Consider the following 24,897-nt stretch of genomic DNA (forward strand, 5'->3'; position numbering starts at 1 on the left):
CTTTTGCTTATTTTCAACGAAATCTGAGTTATTTATTCCAATTCTGTGCTTAAAGTTTTTAATTGCTTGATCACCAATTAAATTGATTTGGATATCCAAATACAACTTGATGAAGGGAGTTTAGATTAGTTCATGAATGAAATAACATGTGTTCAAATTCACATAGATGATTTATGGGTTTGATTAACATATAGGATAGACATATATCTATGTGTCACATGTAGCCAAGATTAGAGCATAAACTTAATGAATTTTCTTTAGTTGAATTTACATAGACATATAGTAAATTAATTGGGAGAGATCTCCATTGAAGTAAGTTTAGAGAGAAAAAAAGGATTTAGATGAAGTGTTGAGGGATATCATAATCCTAAGCTTTTAATCAATTGTTTTCTAGTAAAATTTATTATTCAACTATTAATTTTAGTTTGTTAGTTTAATTTTAATGTAATTGATCTTTTAATTTTGATTATTTGGATAAAATTAGTTTGTTACAATTTTAATACTTAGCTTAAGTTGGTGCAATTCCTTGTGGGATTCAAATAACTCTAGGATATAGAGTTATTTGGTCTTAATTTTGGAGATTAAGTTACTATGTTCTTGAGTTTCATTTTAGATTTTAGTTGTTTTTATTTATTTATTTAATTTTAGTTAATTATATTGGGTTAATTGATTTAGATTAATTTAGGCTAAGTTAGATGTTAAATTGCTCAAGTATTGCTGCTATTGATTAAATTGTGCTTTGAAGTACTTTTAATTGGAGTAGGAGAATGCATTTTAGGTGCAGACTGTCTCTATACATGTTGAGGTATTTCGAGAATATCTCCTGTTAAAGAAGTCTAAATGACATGGTTCTTGAACCATTGGAAAGCTAAGAGGTAGGGCTACAACTTGCATGTTTATCACTTTTAAATGTTATACCTAGAAAGGGGCCAAATATCATGTCAAAATGAATACATTGCAATAGGACCTGATTGCTTAAGTCAGACACCTCAATGCCGCGGCCATTAAGGGACTAGTGCCATGGCACTTCAAGTACTCAACTCTGCCTTTGTTTTTAATATGATTGGTGCCACGGTGCCCAAGCACTCATGTTGATAGCACCGAAAAAGAAAGTTAAAAAAATTTACCTTTAAAGAGTTTATTGGGGGGGGGGGGGGTGGAAGACTTTTGGGACACTTGAACTTTTACTTGGATGCAATTAAGAGCCTATCTAAGCATCCTTTCAAAGCATGCTTAGTAAGCAAAAAAGAGAGAATTAAGAGACAAATAAGCATGAGGTTTTTGAAGAAAAATAGGCATTGAAGCTAGAAAGAAAGTGGGAATCCAAAAAAGAATTGCAAATTGTCAATCGTCAAATCACTAGAGTTTTTTTCCTTCTTTTGTTTTCTTTTTACTTTCTTGTTTAGTTTTATTGTTTATACTTTTTGGATGATGTTTTTAGACATTATGGTTAACTAAGTTTTTAATCTAGAATCGTAATAAAACCTAATGCGTACTTTGAGTTTTTAATATTCTTTATTACTTATGATTGATAACGTTTGGGTTGTTTATTCCAATCTTATTCTTAATACTTCTAATTGCCTGGCCATCAATTAGATTAATTTGGAAACCTAAACGTAACTAGAAAAGGGAGTTTAATGTAGGTCTGGATGAAATAGCATATGATCAATATCAATTGCATGAGATGATTGATTTGATTTGCATGTAGGGTAAGAATACACTTACAAGCCATTTGTAGCCGTGATTAGACTTAGTACTTAATGAGTCTTTCATAATTTCAATTTGCTTAGGAATATAGTAAATTGGTTAAGTTAGATATTTTTATAAGGACATCAAAAGAAACTTATAAAAGATTTAGAACTCTGGGTTAACAATTCAAACTTATTGAGTAAATGAAGGAAAAATAAAAGAAATTGAGATGAAACATTAAGGGGATACTGTGGTTCTAGGCTTTTGATTTATTGATTTTAATTAGTTTATTTGCAAGTTTTATTTTAGCTTAGTTTAGTTTTAGTTCTTTAATTTTCTTCAATTCGTTTGAATAAAATTAAGGTGTGACAAGTTTAGTACTTAACAATTAGGAATTAAAACAAACTCTTTGTGAGACCTTGACCCTTATTGACCCGTAACTAGCAGTAGATGCGATAACACGAACTAGGGGTAATTTTGTCATTTCTCCTGGTTAGCCCCTGAAATTTGTTTTCTAATGTTATTAAGGTCCAAGTAGGCCTAAGGAATGAATGGATGAGGATAAGATAATGAAGAAGATAGAAATATCGATAATTTTCTCGGTAGGGGTAAAATGGTCATTTTACATCTCGGGTTGAAATTTTTAAGTTTTCATGAACCCGAGTATTTCTAGACCCTTATGGACCTTGCCTCAGTGTTAAAGAAGTAAAAAGATTGCATAAAAGCGATGGAAAAAACAAAATGACATAGTTAAGGGCATTTGGTAATTTTGCTAGAAATGGATAAAATTAAGCCATAAAAATCTAAGTTTCTAGGATGTTCTTCAAATTTCCAGCACTTCTTCTTCTTCTCCTTCCTCTCCCATGTTCTCTCACCCCCCCCATGGAAGCTTGCCTTGAATTTCCATATATTTTCTTGAGTTAACCCCGATTTTTCATGATTTTGTGTACCCTTTCCCAAAGTTCTTTGTGCTTTTCTACTTTCTCACCATAAAAACCCTCAAAAACCTTTCCTTATTACACTCTCTCACTAGCTGGACGTTCTAGAGAGAGAAAGTGAGATTTTCATGATAGTTTGAAAGCTTTTGGGAAAGAAATTCAATTACAAAGCTACCAAGGTGAGTAGTGAAATTGAGTTGATATTTTTTAAGTTGTTGAGAATGGCTAGTGGCTAGATCGGTGAGTGTTTTGTAGTTGAGGTGGGTTATTCATTGTAGTGTGACTAGAATAGTGTAAATATATAGTCACTTGATGGTAGATGGAAGCTAGTTAAAAACAACTAGCAGAACATGATTTAGTGGATAGCTTTTAGAAATATAATTATGCAAATCGGGTTGGTTGTGATGTTGTTATGATGATAGGTCCCAATGAGGCCCCATAGTTCCATTTGGACCATTAGTGGAGGTTGGATTCAAGTAAAGATTTAACAGATACCGGTGATGAACTTGCACAAAAATGTTTTGGGATTAAGGCACATGTGGTTGATTGAGACATTTTAATTATTTTTCTATAAAATGCATGGGAACAAGCCTTTAGTGAAATGTTTTTAGTGATGTGGAACATGATTGTGATGAATCTCTATACCTTTATATGATGCTGATGTGTATATAAAAATATATGATATGTATTGCTAAGTAATTTTGTGTAATTGATGTAACCGTGCATGTGCGCAGTGGGCAGTGCATATGCAAGTTGAATGACGATGTTGTGACAACTACAACTGTGCATATGCGGAGTGGGCAGTGCATATGTCGGTCAAATGACGATGTTGTGACACTTACAACTGTGCATGTGCAGAGTGGGCAGTGCACATGCCGGTAATGATGTGCGTGTGGGGAGTGCATGTTGGTTGAGGGAGGTGGTGGTATTCGTGTTTTTATATATATATATATATATACATGCATAGTAGAAAGTTTATGAATATAGTACGTGATTGTAATGTATGTGGAATCTTGCATGTTTAATAGTGAAAGTTGTCAAGTATTTTTAAATTGATGTTTATTGCAGCAAGGAATTTGGCTATAGCGAAAATGGATTCTCGCTGCAGCCAGAAACTCTCAGGTGGTGGTGTATTTTTGTCATTTTGATAGAGATTTTGACCACCTTCTGGTCAGAACTAGGCAAAATGATAAACACTAAAGTCATAGCCCTCCCTCTTAGCTTTCTAATGACTTAACAAGCATGTCAATTGGACTTCTGTAGTGGGAGATATGCTTGAAAAACCAAAACATATGCAAACCGAGAATGCCTTTTGCTGCAGCGAGAAACGTGTTGTCACATTGCTACCTTGCTCGGTTTTTGATATAATTTTTCTTCACTCTTTTATCTTCATGACTGAGCATGGGTCTTTGCAACACTAAGAGTTTATTTACCAATGTTCGAAACACGAGGTTTAGGGAAGAAATTAAACTAAACTGCATTGTTTTCAAAACAAGTGCATCATGATTTTTAAATTTTCCTTATCAATTGCTTATTCCCTTCCTATGTTCACTCACTTAGTTCATACTCACAGTTTTCAACTTCATGTTTTCAAGCAAAGAGGCAGTTGGAACCTAGGTCAAGGTATCCACATGGACTCGTCTCTTTGTTAGGTATCTCGGCATTCAATAGTTGTACCTTCGTCAAGGTCGCTCCGCTAGAAGTCGAGTGTCTTTATGCTTTATATATATAGATAAACGAAATGTAAAATTTTAAGATACTTGTCTTAGACAATATAAATGTATATATATACTTTGAATGGTAATGCCATTATGAGTTGGCGATGGTTAGCACCATTTTGGGGTAATATATATATATATATATATATATATATATATATATATACATGCGAATATTTGATCATGGTAGAATATCATTCAAGTACTTACAGTTGAGATCATGAAATGTGACTTTAGGAATACTCAATAGATTGATGAACAGGTTATATAAATAGGCTTGCTTGGACTTAGTGGCTATGCTCATTGAGTCCATGCACCGGTCACAGCCCGGAATTTGGGTTGTGACACTTTCTATAGGAATGGTACTTTACTTTATCACTATATTATTTGTTTGCGATACAAGCACGTGCATGAGAAAATCAACAAGTTTTTGGCACCATTGTCGAGAAATTTGATATTTTATTCTTTTTTGTTAATATTAATACCAAGCATCCTTAATCTTACTTAAAACTTTTTCTTTAATTTTAGGTACTTTTGGTCATTTTATGTGAAAAGCCCAAAATTTGGAAGTTACTCCTTTTGATCTAGAAATGGAAAAGACTTTTCGAAAACTTTAGAGGAAAAATGAACCAGTTTCTACTCAAAGCAGAACAATGGCTGATCAAGAAGGGGAAAAGACCAAGTTTTTAAGGGAATATGATATCCCATTGGTACAAGGTCTCCATCATAGCATTTAAAGATCTGTTATTCAAGCCAACAACTTTGAAATTAAGCTAGCAATAATTTAGAAGATTAAGACTTTTGTTGAGTTTGAGGTTCACTTAATAATGATTTTAATGCTCATGTTGTGAATTTCTTAGAAATTTGTGACACATTTAAGGCTAATGGTGTTAGTGATGATGCCATAAGATTGAGGCTTTTCCATTTCTTAGTGAGAGATAAAGCAAAGAGTTGGTTAAATTCACTTGCTGTTGATTATATTAGTACTTGAGATGATTTAGCTCAGAAATTCTCAACAAAATTTTTTCCACCAACTAAGACAACTAAAATGTTGAATGATATCACCTCCTTTACATAATTTGATTCTGAATCACTGTATGAGGCTTGAGAGAGGTATAAGGATTTGTTAAGAAGATGTCCTCACCATGGGTTACCTAAATGGCTACAAGTTAAGGCTTTTTATAATGGCTTGCTAGGACCTATTACAACCATCATTGATGCTGTAATTGGAGGTGAAATTATGAGTAAATCCATTGATGAGGCTTATGATTTACTTGAGGAGATGGCTTCCAATATTACCAATGGCCATTTGAAAGATTGGGTGTAAGAAAAATTGCTGGTATCCATGAGCTTGATGCAATTAATGCTTTGACTGCATGATTGGCTTCTCTCACCAAGAAAATTGACAATTTGAGTGTTAATGCAATTTAGAGCCCTTTTGTGGCTTGTGATTTATGTGGGGAAGGACAGTTTAGTGGCCATTGTCTTATTTACATTGAAACAACCCATTATGTTGGAAATAGGCAGCTATAAAATAATCCTTATTCCAACACATATAATTCGGGGTGGAGGAATCATCCTAATTTGTCTTGGATCAAAAAACAAGCATCTTTGTCATCTCCTAAGCCAAATTTTCCTTTAAGATTTCCACCACAACCTTAAGCTCCTATGTTAGAGAATAAGGCAACAATGAAAGAGATTTTAATGCAATATATGACAAAGATTAATTTTCTCATTCAAAGTTAGACGGCAACATCCTAAAATCTTGAGACACAAGTGGGTCAACTTGCTAGTGCCATCAATAACAAGCCTCAAGGAGCTTTACCTAGTGACATTGAACCTAATCCAAGAAAAGAAGGTAAGGAGCATTGCAATGCAATTGCACTCAGAAGTGGAAAAGAGCAAAGTGGAAAAATGGTAAATAGTAGTAATTTTAAATTTGAGAATTTGGGTAAGTCTATTGGAAAAGAAATTTAAATTGATATTGAAAAAGATGTCATGGTTGAAAATTCTAGTGAAAAATGAAGTGTAGAAAATTCATAATTCAAACCTGCACCCACACCCCCACCACCTTTTCCTCAACATTTTCAGAAACAAAAATTTGACAAACAATTGCAAAGATTTCTTGAGGTGTTTAAAAAGTTTCACATTAATATTCCTTTTGTTGAAGCTTTGAAACAAATGCCAAGTTATGTTAAATTCTTGAAAGACATTCTAATCAAAAAAAGGAAATTGGAAGACTTTGAGATAGTTGCAGTTGCTGAGAAGTGTAGTGCCATTGTTCAGAATAAGCTTCCACCAAAGCTTAAGGATCTAGGGAGTTGTTTTATTCCTTGCACTACTGGTAGTTTTAAAATTTCTAAAGCTTTGTGTGATTTGGGAGCTAATGTTTCAATAATACCTTTGTTTATTGCTAGGAAACTTAGACTTAATAAGATACAACCTACTACAGTCTCTTTGCAATTAGCAGACAAAACAATCAGGTACCCTATTAAGATTATAGAGAATGTCTTGGTTAAAGTTGGGAAGTTTTACATTCCAATGGACTTCATTCTGCTTGAGATGGAAGATAAGGTTGAAATTCTTCTTATTTTGGGATAACCATTCTTAGCTATAGTATAGGCTGTAACGACTTTCTCCCTGATCATTACTGACGTCCGAGACTTGTGATTGAACCCGTCAAATCCCGAACAAGCTTAGTTGAGATTCCTGTTACTTAGTTTGGATGTTTTAATGCGTATACGAGTCGACTTGTAATAATACTGCTGATTACTTAAGTCGAATAAAAGGTTGTCATTAAGACATAACAACTAAATAACCATTGTCCAATTCTAGTAAATTTTAAGACAAATTCAAACACACTTAATATTCTTTACACAAACTTAAGGTTTTAGCAATGCATCACAGATAAACTAATAATTTTTACAAGTTTAATTGTTTTACACAACACGACCCCTATGTAGTGGAGCGACTCGGAGTGGAAGTCTAAGAGATTCCATTACCTACGTCATGGCGAATTAAAATAATGCCAGGTCAATACACTTGAGCTGATCACTTATCTACAAAAGGAAAATAAAAGGGGTGAGTCTCATAGACTCAGTGATCATCGGCTCAGTGAGCAGGGCGTAGATGGGAAACAAGCTAAGGACAGAAGATTTGAACATCAAAAATATAAGAGTACATGTAAACAATTTAGCTCAAAAGGGAGATTTGTGCCTTACATGTAAAACCAAGAATTTTAACGCAAGATAATCGTTTAAATCAAGTATCGAAACCAATACAAGTAAAGATTTCTACCATCAAAATCATTTATCAACTTTACCTAAAACGAATCAGTATAATCCCTCTTACTCACCTTACAATAGTAGGACATTACATCGATATTGATTCAGGCACGTATCTAGCTAATTCTATTTGCCAATCACCCGTTACTTCCTTCGACAAGCCACCATAGCACACTTTCCTTACTTATACACTCTCTAACAACCATTCAAACCCAATACACTTAATTATACTCGAATACGGGCAGCACATCAATCAATAAATCCTTAACCTAATTCATAGTTTTCATCAACAATATTCATAATCATTTAACATACAATCCACATACTTTTAACCAACCAAAGCCAACACAACACAATGTAGTCACATTGCATGCTTACCTCTCGATTTTAGCTTGAATTCCACATATAGTTCACCATTTCCTCACATCTTCGGTCACCATTGCTGCCACAAGCATAGACAATTAATACACATCTCATTTCCCTTCTCTACTTGTAATTTCAAGACTAAAACACTTACCCATTGCTTATCTAGCACAAAATCACCATGCATTCCAAGATCCACCTACATGCGTGCACCCGGTTCTTGAATCCTTGAAGAGTCTTGCTACCACAAGCAAAATTTCACATTATAATCGGTTCAAGAAGCATGCATTTAAACAAAATGATAATTTTTACCTTCCTCACCTTGGGATCTTTAAGCTAAACCACCAGGGTCTCTTTAAACTCCAATAATGGCATGTGTAGGGAGGAAAACCTCTCGACTTTTCTCCAACTCCTCTAAAGCCGAGCCTCCCTTTTAGCTCTCCTTCTTTCTCCCTTCTCCTTTGTCCTTTCTTTTTTTCTCTTTTCTTCTTTCTTTCAAGCCGATTCTCTTTCTTTCTTTCCTCTCAACTTTTCCTTTCTTCTCAAGTGGAAACTTCACAGAGCCATTTCCTCTCTATTTCCCTTTCAAATGGGTGGACCTATGAAGGCAAACCCACTTGTTTCCTTTTTCTTTGGTATGGGTAGATATCACAAGAAAATGAGTTTGAAATGGTCTTGTGAAAGCCTTCTTTTCCTTTCCTTTTCTTTCATGGGCGGATTGCCCAAGGCTTGGCAACTTTTGGATTTTCTTTACATGTCATGCCATTCAATTCTTCACTTGGTTATTAACACCACTTTCCATTGGTGGCTTGTGCATGCAAGGTTTCCTTGTGCACTCCTTTGTCCCTTAAATAAATTACCTTGCCCATGCATTGATTCACATGGTATTCTTTTTGGTTTATTTCATTTGCATTTCCTTTTATGCACCACCTTATTCCTCCAATCACATTTCATGCACAAGGTTCACTTTATATTTTATTTGGTCATTTATTAAACCATTCAAGTCACATGCATCCCACATCTTTCTTTCTTCATTTGGCCACATAATGCATCAATCTCATTACATGCACATAAACTTAGTCTTATTCTTCTTTTTACTTCACATGGTGGGAGGTCCCACATATTCCCCACTAACTTCTCCTTTTTGCATGCTATAATTTGCATGTAATAGTTAATTCACATGCATATCTCATTATGCCACATAATCTAACTTGCTTTCGTTAGTTAATTTCCATTTAACTCCAAATATGGAAATTGCACATAAGTCTTCAAACTTTTCCTTATTTCCCATGTGCCCTTCCAAACTTTTCATCCTTTACAATTTGGTCCTTCCAACATTTATTTAATTCTAATTTCCTTGTATTTTCCTTCCTTTACACATGTACAAATAAGATATAAAATTTGCACTTCACCAAGGTGTCACCATAATATTTAAATATATACTTACTCGCTCTCGCTCTATTAAATAAAGGCATGCGGGCCCCATTAACGTCATTTTTCTTCAAAATTCTTTCTTACTTCTTCTCCCCCACTTAGATTAGTTATATAATCCTCTTCCATGACTAGTCTCTATAGTAAATAAAATATTAATATTTTAATATTATTTTATTAATAAAATATTATTTTATTTCAAAATATTCTTTTCACCCATTACAGCTCTTGGGCACTTAAATTTATGTCAATTGACCCTTCGTCTCATCGATAAGGTCTTATTGGCTTCTATATGAGGGTACGGGGTGTTACAGTTTCCCCCATTTAAAACAAATTCGTCCTCGAATTTAAATAGAGTGGGTTGGTAAGCCTTATCGTAGTCTTGAATGAGGTGTGGGTGTTCCTTCTTCATTTCTTCTTCGGGTTCTAGGTTGCCTCTTCCATTAATCGATTTTGCCATAAGATCTTTACTGAGGCAACTTCTTTAGAGCGTAGTTGCTTCACTTAACGATCCAATATTGCTACCGGTTACTCTTCAAAAGTTAATCATCCAATGGAACCAAATCATAATGTATAACATGTGTCGGGTGCTTAACGTACTTTCTCAACATAGACACATGAAAAGTGGGATTCACACGAGCTAGCTCCATCAACAAAGCTAGTTGATATGCTGTTAACCTAATTCGTTCTAAGATCTTGAAAGGTCCAATATATCTTAGACTCAACTTCCCTTTCTTTTCGAATCTTCTACTTCGTTTTAATGGGGATACCCTTCAAAAACACAAAATCTCCCACCTGGAACTCCAAAGGATGATGCCTATTATCTGAATAAGACTTTTGTCTACTCTGTGCCTACTTTAGTCATTCACTCACCAAACTCACCACATCAGTTGCTTTTTGCACTAAATCAGGACCTAACAGTTTTCTTTCTCCCACTTCAAACCATCCAATAGGTGATCTGCAGTTCTATCCGTATAAAGCTTCAAAAGGAGCCATTTCAATACTAGCTTGGTAGCTATTGTTTTATGCAAATTCTGCCAAAGATAATTGTTGATTCCACGTGGCTTCCAAATCCAACACTATTGACCTTAGCATGATTTTAAGTGTTTGTATCACTCACTCTAACTTATCATCCGTTTGAGGATGATATGTAGTACTGAAGTTTAAACGAGTGCCTAAAGCTTCATGTAAACTTCTCCAAAACTTATTAGTAAATTGTGGCCCTCGATCAAATACTATGGTCACAAGAACTCCATGCAATCGTACGATACAGTCAATGTAAACCTTGGCATATTTAGCTGACCCATAGCTAGTCTTTACCAAAATAAAGTGAGCAGATTTTGTCAACCGATCTACTATTACCCAAATCGAATCATACCCCCCTCTGGCACATGGTAATCTGGTCACGAAATCCATAGCCACATGTTCCCATTTCCATTTAGGAATTGGCAAGGGTTGTAGTAAACCTGGGGGTTTCCCATGTTCAGCCTTAACTTGTTGACAATTTAAGCACTTCGCTACATATTCAGCTACATCTTACTTCATGCTTGGCTACCAATAAACCATCTTCAAATCATGATACATATTAGTGGCTCCTAGATGTACATAGTAGGCAGTAATTTGAGCTTCCTCCAAAATCTTTTCTCTCAAATTGTCTCGATCTGGCACATACGTTTGGAATTCATACTTCAGCAATCCATCATCTCTATACACAAATCGCTAATCTCGCTCTTCAGATCCCAAGATTCTCATCACAAATTCATCTTGATCCTGGGCATTGCGAATTCGATCCAAGATCATTGGTCGTACTTGAAAAGAGCAATAAAGGCACTGGGCCCACCAATATCGATCTTGATCCCCATACTGCCTTAGCTTTGCCATCCATGTACTATACTTCTTCGTTCAGCAGACAAATGTGCCAAACTCCCTATAGACTTCTGACTCAAAGCATCATCTACCATGTTTGCCTTACCAGGGTGATATTAAATGGTACAATCGTAATCCTTGAGCAATTCCATCCATTGACGTTGCCTTAAATTAAGATCACGTTGTTGAAATATATACTTTAAACTCTTGTGGTCAGTATAAATTTCAAAGCTTTCTCTGTATAAATAATGATGCCAAATCTTTAATGTGAATATTATTGCTGCCATCTCCAAGTCATGAGTTGGATAGTTTTGCTTGTGCCTGTTGAGTTGCCTTGAAGCGTACACAATAACTCTACCATGTTGCATCAGCACACATCCCAATCCAACTCTTGATGGATCACAATACACAACATAACCTCTTGGACCATTTGGTAAACTTAAGACTGGTACCGAAATCAAACACTCTTTTAGTCTTAATAAACTATCTTCACATTCATCAGTCCATTCAAACTTAGCTCTCTTTCATGTTAACTTCATCAATGGTGTTGCGATTTTCGAGAAATCTTGCACGAATCGAAGATAATACCCGACCAATCCCAGAAAACTTCGAACCTCGGTAACTGTACTCAGCCTTAACCAAGTTTGAATTGATGCAATCTTCTATGGATCACATTAATCCATTCGTTCGATATCACATGTTTGAGAAAGCTAACACTCTATAACCAAAAAGCACACTTAGAGAACTTTACATACATTTCATGTTCTTGAAGCGTCTGCAACACCATTCTTAAATGTTGTGCATGTTCTTCGGGGCTTCGAGAATACACCAGGATGTCATTGATAAACACCAGCACAAATTTATCCAAATAGGCCTAGAACACTCTATTCATTAAATCCATGAAAGTGGCGAGAGCATTAGTTAAACCAAAGGACAATACCAAAAACTCAAAATGCCCGTACCTCGTATGGAATGCAGTCTTTGGTATATCTTCTTCTCGAATTCTTAATTGATGATACCTAGAGCGTAAATCAATTTTTGAAAAATATCACGCCCTTGTAGTTGATTGAATAAATCATCGATCTTGGGAAGTGGGTATTTATTCTTAATAGTCACACTATTCAACTTTCGAAAATCGACACATAACCTCAAGCTTCCATACTTTTTCTTTACAAATAATACCAGAGCTCCCCAGGGTCAAGTACTTGGATGAATGAATCCCTTTTCCCATAACTCTTGCAATTGTTCTTGCAGTACTCACATTTCTGTTGGTGCCATTCAGTAAGAAACTTTGGATATTGGTTTCATGCTAGGAATCAAATTAATGCAAAACTTAACTTCCTTTTCTGAGGGCAACCCTAGCAATTCTTCGAATAACACATCTTTAAATTCATCAACTATTGGCACCATTTTAATAACCAAAACCCATTCCTCCATTAACACATCTTCCTTGGCTGCTACGCACGCTAAATAATTTTGTTCGATTTCCACCCTAGTGACTCATGCCAATATTCCTTTATTGCACGGACTCCTATGTCCATAAATAATAAAAGGGACTTCTTCGGGAAACTTAAATTCTACATATTTGTAGTGACAATCAACATTTGGCATAACAATCATACAACTAATCCATTCCCAATATTGCATCAAATCCCAATGTCATTAATAACACCAAATCCACCAATGTCTCCTAATGATTAATTTAAACTACACAAAACTTATAGACAAACTCCACCGTATAAATTTCTTCTAAGGGAGTGGTCACTACCAAGGGGTCTAACATTATTTCACAAGATCTATTCAATTTTGACACAAAATTCGTGGAAACAAAAGAATGGGTAGCTCTAAGATCAAATAAGACCAATGCTTCAAAACCACGAGTTAAAAAAGTACTTGTCACCACATCATTAAAAGCAGGCACATCTTGTGGACCCATGGCAAATACTTTCGCTTGTTCTTTTCTGGAAGTACCCTATGACACTAACTCAGTAGGTCAAGATTGGGAAGTAAAAGCTATTCCTTTGCCTTTATCGGGTCGACCTCTCCTAGCTGGAGGTGAAATTGCAGATGCTACCACGGATGCTGGTTATACATACCCATGACTAGTTCCTTATGATCTCCCATCATAGGGGCAGTCTCTTCGCATATGTCCTGCTTGAGCACAGTTAAAACATACATCATACAATTGAGCACATGGCCCCACATGCATAGTTCCACAACATACACAATATGGACCCCTTTGACCCATCTGTCGACTATTAGGGCTAGTCATTTCATTACCAGGTCCTCGACGATTACTTGTTCTAGAAAAATTTCCATGACAAGGTGGACTACTAAACTGGGGATTTCTCCTCGACCCTTGAGACCTAGTTGACACTTGCCCTCTATTTTGAATAGTATCCTTTCGACCAGGCCAACTTGACCTTTCAAAGGTTGTTTCTCAACTAGTATTTCTTTGACTAGACTACCCTTCAATTTTAGTCTTTCTCGTACTTTCACGAAGTGCTCTTGCCTCCATACTATGAACCTCTATTAACCGAGCACAATCCACTACATCAGAATATGAATCAAACCTCTACAGTGCAACAGCTCTAAATAAATACTTAGATAGTCCAGCTACAAATCGATTCACTATTATTTCTTCAAAAGACACAAGGTATGGGGTGTATCTAGATGATCGCGTAAACTGTACATCATACTTAGATACCATCATCTCGGGTGTCTGCTTCAAGGCCTCAAACTCCCTAGCCTTAGTCGCTCGCACACTATGAGGCATAAACTATCCATAAGGCTTTATCAAATTCCTTCCACCCAAGCGGATCGGCATCACTAGGTTTACCCCACATGTATGACGTAATCCACTGTTGTGCTATATCCTGAAGATAAAAACTAGCCAATGTTATTGACCTCACGCTTGAAACTCCTAAAGCATGATAAATCCTTTCCATGGAGTCCAAAAATCTATGTGGGTCCTCTCCCATGGTGGAACTAGTGAATGATAGAGGTTTTAACTTCATAAATAGACAACGAAACCGATTCATCTCCTTCGTCATCATTCGAATCATTCTTATCCTCTTTCTCTGACCCTTCCTTCTCTATCATATTTATATTTGGGTCATAATCTAGATCTTGTGAACTTCAATCCATATACTCTTTAATCGCACCAGCACATTGCCTAGTAAATTCTATAAACTGTTGGGTCAAATTTCGTAATCCAGCAGCTAATTCATCCAAAGTAGCACTCTCTAAAGTAGGTCCAATAGCCCAAGTGCTATCCGTACTAGCACTTCTTCGATCACTCGAACTACCCTCACTTAAATATCAGGAACTCCTCCTCCCCCTTGTTATAGTATGACCTCACCTTCGAGAGAAAAAAACCCATAATCGCTCATCAGTCTCTTTGGGCATGTTTGGCTCACTTGCAGCCCTCAAAGATGCTCAAGTCCGAGGCAACATCTCAAACCTGGGCATTGACAATTAATTCTCATTATTTAGTCAACTCTTATAATTACACAAGGTAGTTTTCTATGATGTATGAAGAAGTCTACACAGCCTCCTGCCTACAATCAGTGCTATAGTCACTAACTATAAGCAAGACTCTATGTCGACCCCACTACTCTGCTACTTGACATGAGAATTCTTAGGACTCGACTAAACTTAGCGCTCTGATACCAAGTCTGTAACAACCTTCTCCCCGATCGTTACCGGTGTTCTAGACTTGTGAGAGAACTCACCAAATCCCGAACAAGCCTTAGTTGAGATTCTTGTCACTTAGTTCGGATGTTTTAATGCGTATACGAGTCGACTTGTAATAATACTACCGATTACTTAACTCGAATAAAAGGTTGTCATTAAGACATAGCGACTAAATAACCATTGTCTAATTCTAGTAAATTTTAAGACAAATTCAAACACACTTAATACTCTTTACACAAACTTAAGGTTTTAGCAATACATTACAGATAAACTAATAATTTTTACAAGTCTAACTATTTTACACAACACGACCTCTATGCATTGGAGCTACTCGAAGTGGAAGTCTAAGACATGCCATTACCAACATCACAGCGAATCAAAATAATGCCAGGGCAATACACTTGAGTTGATCACTTATCTGCAAAAGGAAGATAAAAGGGGTGAGTCTCACAGACTCAGTGATCATCGGCTCAGTGAGTAGGGCGTAGATGGGAAACAAGCTAAGCATAGAAGATCTGAACACCAAAAATATAAAAGTACATATAAACAATTTAGCTCAAAAGGGAGATTTGTGCCTTACATCTAAAACTAAGAATTTTAATGCAAGATAATCGTTTAAATCAAGTATCGAAACCAATACAAGTAAAGATTTCTACTATCAAAATCATTTATCAACTTTACTTAAAGCGAATCAGTATAATCACTCATGCTTCCGTAGAATCAAACGTTACTACAACTTATACATAAGTTCGTAAATCATCTCGTCCTCGAGGAGTTTAAAAAAAACAAAATCACTGTATAACCCACTTAGCTGCTGAACAACTGTCATTCTCACCATGCGAAAGAATTCGCTTTAAACACCCAAAGAGACATCACTCTCAAGTAGGTAATCATAGTAAATCACTCGTGGACCTACTTCCATGTAATAACAATTCGAGAGGTTCTTCTCCCCCGATTCCCACAGCCATGGCACTCTCGACGATGTTGGCCGATATCAGAGAAATCAAATGGTCGCAACCACGTATTTACATCACAGACCGTGGCCCTAGCCACATCTAATAACCTGTAGGCGACCCCAAAGGTTCTCTAGCTAGAGCTCACTTGTGCACAAAGGTCACACTATCCTAATGTGACATTCGGCCTACTCTCGAATCTTCCTTTATAAGACTTCATAATATAAAACCTTTGCATGAGGTTAAAATATCAATTAGCGTGGTGAATATGTGATTTATTCATGAATGTACATCACACAAACTATAAAGCACATTTTGACAAAAATCATACTAAAATGCTTGTTTCCCGATTTCAAAACCTTTTACATATGTAGTTAATATATACATATATACAAAACCTTTCTCAAAGCATGACATTCACAAGCCTAACATTCTATTAACTCATGCTGTCTACAATTGTACTTAAAATAAATCGGCACGCCTATTAATTGTATATCGATATGTATTTATGGAAATTTTAAAATAGACATCTTTTACTCACCTTACAATAGCGGGACACTACGTCGCTATTGATTCAGGCGCGTATCTAGCTAATTCTATTTGCCAATCACCCGTTACTTCCTTCGACAAGCCACCATAGCACACTTTCCTTAGTTATACACTCTCTAGCAACCATTCAAACCCAATACACTTAATTATACTCGAATACGGGCAGCACATCAATCAATAAATCCTTAACCTAATTCATAGTTTTCATCAACAATATTCACAATCATTTAACATACAATCCACATACTTTCAACCAACCAAAGCCAACACAACACAATGTAGTCACATTGCATGCTTACCTCTCGATTTTAGCTTGAATTCCACATATAGTTCACCATTTCCTCACATCTTCCATCACCATTGCTGCCACAAGCATAGACAATTAATACACATCTCATTTCCCTTCTCTACTTGTGATTTCAAGACTAAAACACTTACCCATTGCTTATCTAGCACAAAATCACCATGCATTCCAAGATCCACCTACATGCGTGCACCCGGTTCTTAAATCCTTGAAGATTCTTGCTACCACAAGCAAAATTTCACATTATAATCGGTTCAAGAAGCATGCATTCAAACAAAATGATACTTTTTACCTTCCTCACCTTGGGATCTCTAAGCTGAACAACCAAGGTCTCTTTAAACTCCAACAATGGCGTGTGTGGGGAAGAAAACCTCTCGACTTTTCTCCAACTTCTCAAAAGCCAAGCTTCTTTTTTAGCTTTCCCTCTTTCTCTTTTCTCCTTTCTTTCTTTCTCTTTTCTTCTTTCTTTCAAGCTGATTCTCTTTCTTTCTTTCCTCTCAACTTCTCCTCTCCTCTCAAGTGGAAACTTCATAAAGCCATTTCCTCTCCATTTCCCTTCCAAATAGGTGGACCTATCAAGGCAAATTGACTTGTTTGCTTTTTCTTTGGTATGGGCGGATATCATAAGAAAATGAGTTTGAAATGGTTTTGTGAAAGCCTTCTTTTCCTTTCCTTTTCTTTCATGGGTGGATTGCCCAAGGCTTGGCAACTTTTGGCATTTTCTTTATATGTCATACCATTCAATTCCTCGCTTAGTTATTAGCACCACTTTCCATTGGTGGCTTGTGCATGGAAGGTTTCCTTGTCCACTCCTTTATCCCTTGGTTAAATTACCTTGCCCATGCATTGATTCACGTGGTATTCTTTTTAGTTTATTTCATTTGCATTTCCTTTTATGCACCACCTTGTTCTTCCAATCAAATTTCATGCACAAGCTTCACTTTATATTTTATTTGGTCACTTATTAAACCATTCAAGTCACATGCATCCCACATCTTTCTTTCCTCATTTGGCCACTTAATGCACCAATCTCATTGCATGCACATAAACTTAGTCTTATTCTTCTTTTTACTACACATGGTGGGAGGTCCCACATGTTTCCCACTAACTTCTCTTTTTTGCATGCTATAATTTGCATGTAATGGTAAATTCGCATGCACATCTCATTATGCCTCATAATCTAACTTCCTTTGTTAGTTAATTTTCATTTAACTCCAAATATTGAAATTGCACATAAGTCCTCAAACTTTTCCTTATTTCCCATGTGCCCCTCCAAACTTTTCATCCTCTACAATTTGGTCCTTCCAACATTTATATAATTCCAATTTCTTTCTATTTTCCTTCCTTTACACCTGTACAAACAAAATATAAAATTTGCACTTCACCAAGGCGTCACCATAATTTTTAAATAAACACTTACTTGCTCTCGCTTTATTTAATAAAGGCACACGGGCCCCACTAATGGCATTTTTCTTCAAAATTCTTTCTTACTTCTTCTCCCCCACTTAGATTAGTTATATAATCCTCCTTTATGACTAGTCTTAATGATAAATAAAATAATTTATGACTAGTCTTAATAATAAATAAAATAATAATATTTTAATATTATTTTATTAATAAAATATTATTTTATTTTAAAATATTCTTTTCATCCGTTTTTTCTCTTTAGCACTTAAATTTATATCAATTGACCTTTTGTCTCATCGATAAGGTCTTCTTGGCTTCTATATGAGGGTACGGGGTGTTACATGGGCAATCATAAATGTGAAGAATGGCAAAATAACTTTTAAAGTTGGAGAGAAGGAAGTAGTGTTTAATTTTTTCAATGCAACTAAGTATTCCTATGTAGATAGTTACTACAAAGTAAATTCAGTTGATGAGTTGGCTTAAGAGGAATTTGTTGAGGATTATCCTCCAACAACAAGTACAACAAATTTTGAGGTTGGACAACAAGTTTTGATACTTTCCAATCCACGCTTCAAGGTTTTTCCATGGAAACACAAATTAAGATAGTTGGGTTCTTTCAAAGTAGTTAAGGTCTATCCTTGTGGTATCATATAAATAGCTAGTAAGTTTGTTGGAACATTCATGGTTAGTGAAATAAGCCTCAAGGCTTATTATGGTAGTGAAGAAGTTCAAAAGGGGGTACCATAGTCAAGCTGATGACTATAAAAAAGTCTTTTTGGGAGGCAACCCAAGCTTTTGAAACTCTTATTTTTTATTTTTAGTTTTTTTATTTATTTATATTTTTACTTTAATCTTTATTTATTTTCTTTTTGTAGTAAAAAAAAATCCTCCTATAAGTGACAATGAAGAAGATGATGATGAAGACGAGGAAGAGGATTAGGGTTTTTTCGAATTCATCCAACCACTAGGGGAGTATTCTTTAACTTTCCTTTATTTTTTCTAACATTGAGGACAATGTTTAGTTTAAGCTTGGGGGGTGAATTTATTTTTCTAGGGATGAGTATTCTGTGGGAATTTAGGGTTTTATTTTATTTGTATGCTTATTTAGACTTTAAGTTAATTAGGATTGTTTATTATTTCCTTATTTTTATGCTTGCTTGAAAATTTAGGATCTAGAGTAATTAATGCCAAAATTTTCGATGATTTCTATATCCAATGATGAGAATTTAGTTGTCTTGTATCTTTAGCTCCTAGTGAATATGGATATTGTTTGGTTCATGCTAAATTCTTTTGTTTAGTATTATTGTTAGGATGTGATTTCCACATATTGAGCACTATATATTTTGCTTTGAATTATTATGCATATCTAGCAAAAGTTTATATTGATGTGAATTAGATCATGTCAAGAATTCTAGAATTTGTTTGATTCTTTCTCTCGATGAAATCTTAGCCAATTCTTAGTTAGGGAGATAATTTAAGCCATTTTTGGACCGTTTGAGCCTTTCAAGCCAACCTTGTTAAATCTTAATCCCTAGTATACCATTTTGAGCCTTATTTTCCCTTTTCTTTGTTCAACCACATAATAATAGAACGTAGCCTTAAAATAAAAATTCCAATTTAACAATCGTCACTCTTAAGCATGTATATTATTTTAGGAAATATATATTAAGCTAAATGCATAAGGTAGAAAAAGGTGAAGTTGTTGAAAAAAAATCACCCCACTACCTACAATACAAAGAAATAAGTTTGGGGGTGTAAAATTGTGATATAAAAAAATGAAGAAAAAGAAGAATAAAGTGTTGAACGAACAGAAAAGTTCAAATGTGAAAGAAAGGGTGTATGTGGAGAATGAAAGTAAAGCTCTATATAGGTCCTAGAATAATTATGTGCTTAAGGTGTTAATGAGCCACATTATATCCTTTATCTTACCTTGACCTTAACCATACATTACAAGCTTTATAAAGTCCTAATGATCATTGATTAAGTATTAGTCTACATTAGTGAGAGAGAGATGGAAAAGTAAACTTATGGAGTTCTAGTACTAATTTGAATTTTGCATTGGCAAAAACTCATCCGGATAGCATAATATTCTTTGTAAAAGATTTCACACACACACACATAGAAATCCATTTGAGAATATGCTTGCATTGGAATTGAAACATGAATTTGAATGATGACTATATTTTACCTTAAGTTACAGTTTGATAGACATACTTTTTAGAAAATTATGAGATATCTTTGACTTGGTGCTATTTATCTTTAGTTAGTTGTTCACTTATGTTGCTTTCATCATTTAATTTTCTTTCACTTTTGGCTATATTTTTCTTTTATGTTTTGCTTGAGGACTGGCAAAATCCTAAGTTTGGGGGTGTGATAACTCTATGATATAAAGTTATTTGGTCTTAATTTTGGAGATTAAGTTGCTACGTTCTTGAGTTTCATCTTACATTTTAAGTGTTTTTATTTATTTTTCTAATTTTAGTTAATTATATTGGGTCAATTGATTTTAGATTAATTTAGGTTGAGATAGATGTTAAATTGCTCAAGGATTGCTGCTATTGATTAAATTTTGATTTTATAGGTGTGCTTTGAAGAAGGACTTTTAATTGGAGTAAGAGAATGCATTCTAGGTGCATACTTTCTCTATAAATGTTACAGTTTTTTGAGAATATCTCCCACTACAAAAGTGTGAATAATATGATTATTGGACCATCAAAAAGTTAAGAAGCAGAGCTACAATTTCATGTTTACCACTTTGCGCAGTTCTACCTTGAAGGAGGTAAAAATCATGTCAAAATCAATACACTATAGTAAAACCTGATTGCTCAAGTTAGAGGCCTTAGCGTCTCGGCCACCAAGGGACTAGTGCCATGGTGCCCTGACTACTCAACTTCACCTAATCCTTCAATATGATTGGTGTCGCGATGCCCAATCACTTATGGCCATTGCATCGAAGAAGAAAGTTAGGAAAAATTTAACTTTGAAGAGTTTGTGCGAGGGGGAAAGACTTTTAGGACACCTGAACTTTTATTTGGACCCAATTAAGAGCCTATTTAAGCATCATTTTAGAGCATGCTCAGCAAGTAGAAAAGAGAGAATTAAGAGACAATTAAGTAAAGAGGCATTGAAGCTAGAAAGAAAGTGGGGAATCAAAGGAAGAATTATAGATCGTCAACGGTTAAATCATTAGAGTGTTTTTCTTCTTTCATTTTCTTTTTACCTTTCTTGTTTAGTTTTAATGTTTATACTTTTTATATGGTTAACTAAGTTCTTAATCTAGAGTCGCAATTGAACCCAATGTGTAGTCTGAGTTTTTAATATTATTTCTTTCTTATGATTGATAATGTTTGAGTTGTTTATTGCAATCCTATTTTGAATGCTTCTAATTGCCTAGCTGATGTGTGCATCAAATACATATATTTCATGGGAGATTAAATACCTAATTAGGCTAAGTTAGACTAGATTTAGGATCGAATTTAAGTGTTTTTAGTTATTTTGTTAGTTTAATTCATGTTTAAATGCTTATTTTAACTTAATAATGTTCGTTTTATGTTATTTATGTTTATTTTTATGTTTTTGTAGGAGTAGGATTGAAAATAACTTCAATTGGTGAAGAAAGTTGCATAATGCACTGGTGTTTTATTTGCATATGTTTCAATTTTTCAAGAATATCTCCCATTATAGAAGTCCAAGTGACATTATTTTTGACCACTAGAAAGATAAAAGGAAAGGCTACAACTTTGATGTTTACCTCACAGCCCAATTCTATTCAGAAGATTGTCGAAATCTTTTTCAAAGTGGAAGTACTGCATTAGGAGAGCAGAAGTCAAGATAGAACCCTTGAAAGCCACGACACTCAAGGTATTTTCCAAAAATAAAACGCTTACAGGATTTTGGAAGTTAGGGCTTTTAGAGGCTATTTAAGGGGCCTTTTTCAAAAGTTTAAGGGAGGAGGTAGCAAGCAATTTCTCTAGAGAAAAAAAGCCAAAAACAAAGCAAGAAAGTAAGAGAATTTGAAAGAGAATCAAGAAGGAAGTTGGGTTTATTTTAGTGCATAAAATAAAAATTTTAGTGACATTGGAGCTAATGGTTGATGCTTCTAAAACTGAGTTTATCAGAAGAAAGTTGGGTTTTGAGAAAGTGTTTACAAATTGCTCACATAAAATATGGCTTTTTCATTCTTTTGACCTGAGTTGTGCAGTGCTTTTAGATCATGTGCAATGTTTGCACGTCAAATTCTCCTTACCATGGCTGGAATTACCATTGTTGGCATCCTTTATCTATGCCAAATGTACCAGAACTGAAAGGCTAGGGTTATGGGATTGCTTGAGGAACTTGGCTGTGGATATTCAAACACTGTGGATAGTTGGGGATGACTTTAATGTCATTTTACACAGTGGAGAGTGGTTAAATGGTGCAGTTCCGCATGGAGGTTCTATGGAAGACTTTGCTACTACTCTACTTGATTGCGGTTTAATGGATGGTGGCTATGAAGGAAATCCATTCACTTGGACCAATAACCGGATGTTCCAACAGTTGGACAAAATGGTGTATAATCATCATTGGGTAGAGTTTTTTCCATCAACACGTATACAACACCTAAATAGGGACGAATCAGATCACTGTTCATTACTGATTTCCTATTCCACGAATAAGGATAGAATTCCCTCATCCTTTCGGTTCTTGTATGCTTGGGTTCTTCATCATGGGTTTAAAAATTTTGTGGCACAAAATTGGAATCTTCCCATTATTGGATCAGGTATACAAGCTTTTTGGGCAAAGCAACACCGATTGAAACAGGCTTTAAAACAATGGAATAAGGAGGTCTTTGGAGACATTTTTCACAACTTGAAGGTGGCGGAACAAAGAACTACAGATTGTGAATTAATTTTTCAATAGGAGCAGTCAATTGAGAATCGTGCAACAATGAACAAAGCGTATTCACAGTTTAATCATTATCTTAGTGTGGAAGAATTATTCTGGAAGCAAAAATCTGGTATTAAATGGCTTGTGGAGGGTGAGCGCAACACCAAGTTCTTCCACATGCGGGTCAAGAAGAAACGAATTAAAAGCCATATATTCAAGATTCAAAATTCGGATGGCAGTTGGATTGAAGAACCAGATGCAGTAAAGTCCTCTGCAGTGGATTTTTTTTCCTCTCTCATGAAGAAAGAACCATGTAATATGGCCAGGTTTGATGCCTCGTTGACTCCTGTTATTATTTCTAATAACGATAATCTGAGTTTATGTGTAGAGCCATCCAGGGAAGAGCTGAAAGGGGCAGTTTTTACTATTGACAAGGACAGCGTTGCTGGCCCTGATGGATTCTCCTCATATTTTTATCAATAATGTTGGGATATAATTGTTAATGACCTCCTGAACGCAATAGTTGATTTTTTTCATGGGGCTGACCTCCCAAGGGGAATGACGTCCACAACAATTGTGCTGTTGCCTAAGAATCATACTACCTCGACATGGAGCGATTTTAGATCGATAAGTATTTGTAATGTTTTAAAAAAATCATTACTAAGATTTTAGCTAATCGCCTTACAAAGATGCTTCCTTCCATTATTACAAATAATTAAAGTGGCTTCGTAGAGGGGAGATTGATTAGCGACAACATCCTACTTGCACAGGAACTAATTGGGAAGATTAACTGGAAGTCAAGGGGTGGAAATATTACTCTCAAGTTGGACATGATGAAGGCATATGATCGGCTTGAATGGGATTTTCTTTCTAAAATGCTAGAGAAATGCGGATTTAATTCTCAGTGGATCTGCATGATTAGCTGTTGCATTTCTAATTGCTGGTTTTCTTTATTGATAAATGGTAGTGCTGAGGGGTACTTCAAGTTAGAAAGGGGACTCAGATAAGGTGACTCCATTTCTCCTCTTTTGTTCATTCTGGCTGCCGAATATTTATCCCGAGGGTTAAATGCTTTGTTTGCTCGATATCCATCTTTGCACTATGTTTCTGATTGCTCCATGATAGTCAGCCACTTGGCTTTTGCGGATGATATTCTTATATTCACTAATGGTGCCAAATCTTCCTTACAAAAGATTCTAAAGTTCTTGCAGGATTATGAGGAGATTTCTAGACAGCGAATAAACCACTATAAAAGTTGCTTTATCACTCATTGAAATGTGGCAAATTCGCACATACAAATCATCTCTCAAGCTACTGGTTTCATCCACAAGTGCCTACCTATCACGTATTTGGGGGTGCCACTCTATAAAGGTCCGAAAAAGGTAATGTTATTTGATGAGTTGATGGATAAGATTCGGGGGTGTATATAAGGATGGGACAACAAAATTTTATCTTCTGGTGGGCGAATAACGTTATTACGAAGTGTTCTGTCTTATTTTCCTATTTATTTGCTCCAGGTCTTTAAGCCCCCTATCTGTGTGATTGAGAAAATTTAAAGAATGTTCAATAATTTCTTATGGGGAGGTTCAGCAGGCACTAGACACATTGATTTGGGTCGGTGGCAAAAGACCACTCTTCCATCTAGTGAGGGAGGATTGGACATCCGCAGCCTAGGTGATGTGTTTAAGGCGTTTAGCATGAAGCTTTGGTGGAGGTTTATGTCCTGTAACAGCATTTGGATGCGATTTATGTGGACTAAATATTGTATTGGCAAAATTTAGAGGTACGTTTAGCCGAAACTTCATGATTCACAAACATGGAAATGGATGCTTA

The 24,897-nt window shown here is 35.4% G+C and overlaps 1 protein-coding gene across 1 annotated transcript; it reads left to right on the plus strand.

The window, feature by feature from the left end:
• Positions 1-22,284: 22,284 nt before the first annotated feature.
• On the plus strand, positions 22,285-23,547 carry LOC148760841 (uncharacterized). Its single transcript, XM_088809692.1, has 2 exons — positions 22,285-22,764; positions 23,098-23,547. Exons 1-2 carry the CDS (start codon positions 22,285-22,287, stop codon positions 23,545-23,547), a joined length of 930 nt encoding a protein of 309 aa, XP_088665818.1.
• Positions 23,548-24,897: the final 1,350 nt, after the last annotated feature.

The sequence above is a fragment of the Theobroma cacao genome, chromosome 9, assembly GCF_053813885.1.
Source record: "Theobroma cacao isolate CCN51 chromosome 9, ASM5381388v1, whole genome shotgun sequence".
In the NCBI taxonomy this organism is placed as follows: domain Eukaryota; kingdom Viridiplantae; phylum Streptophyta; class Magnoliopsida; order Malvales; family Malvaceae; genus Theobroma; species Theobroma cacao.

Coding starts and splice junctions, on each gene's coding strand:
- LOC148760841 (XM_088809692.1), top strand. CDS start 22,285: ATGGTTGATGCTTCTAAAACTGAGTTTATCAGAAGAAAGTTGGGTTTT. Junction 22,765..23,097: donor TGGTGTATAATCATCATTGG/GTAGAGTTTTTT, acceptor ATTTTTCAATAG/GAGCAGTCAATTGAGAATCG.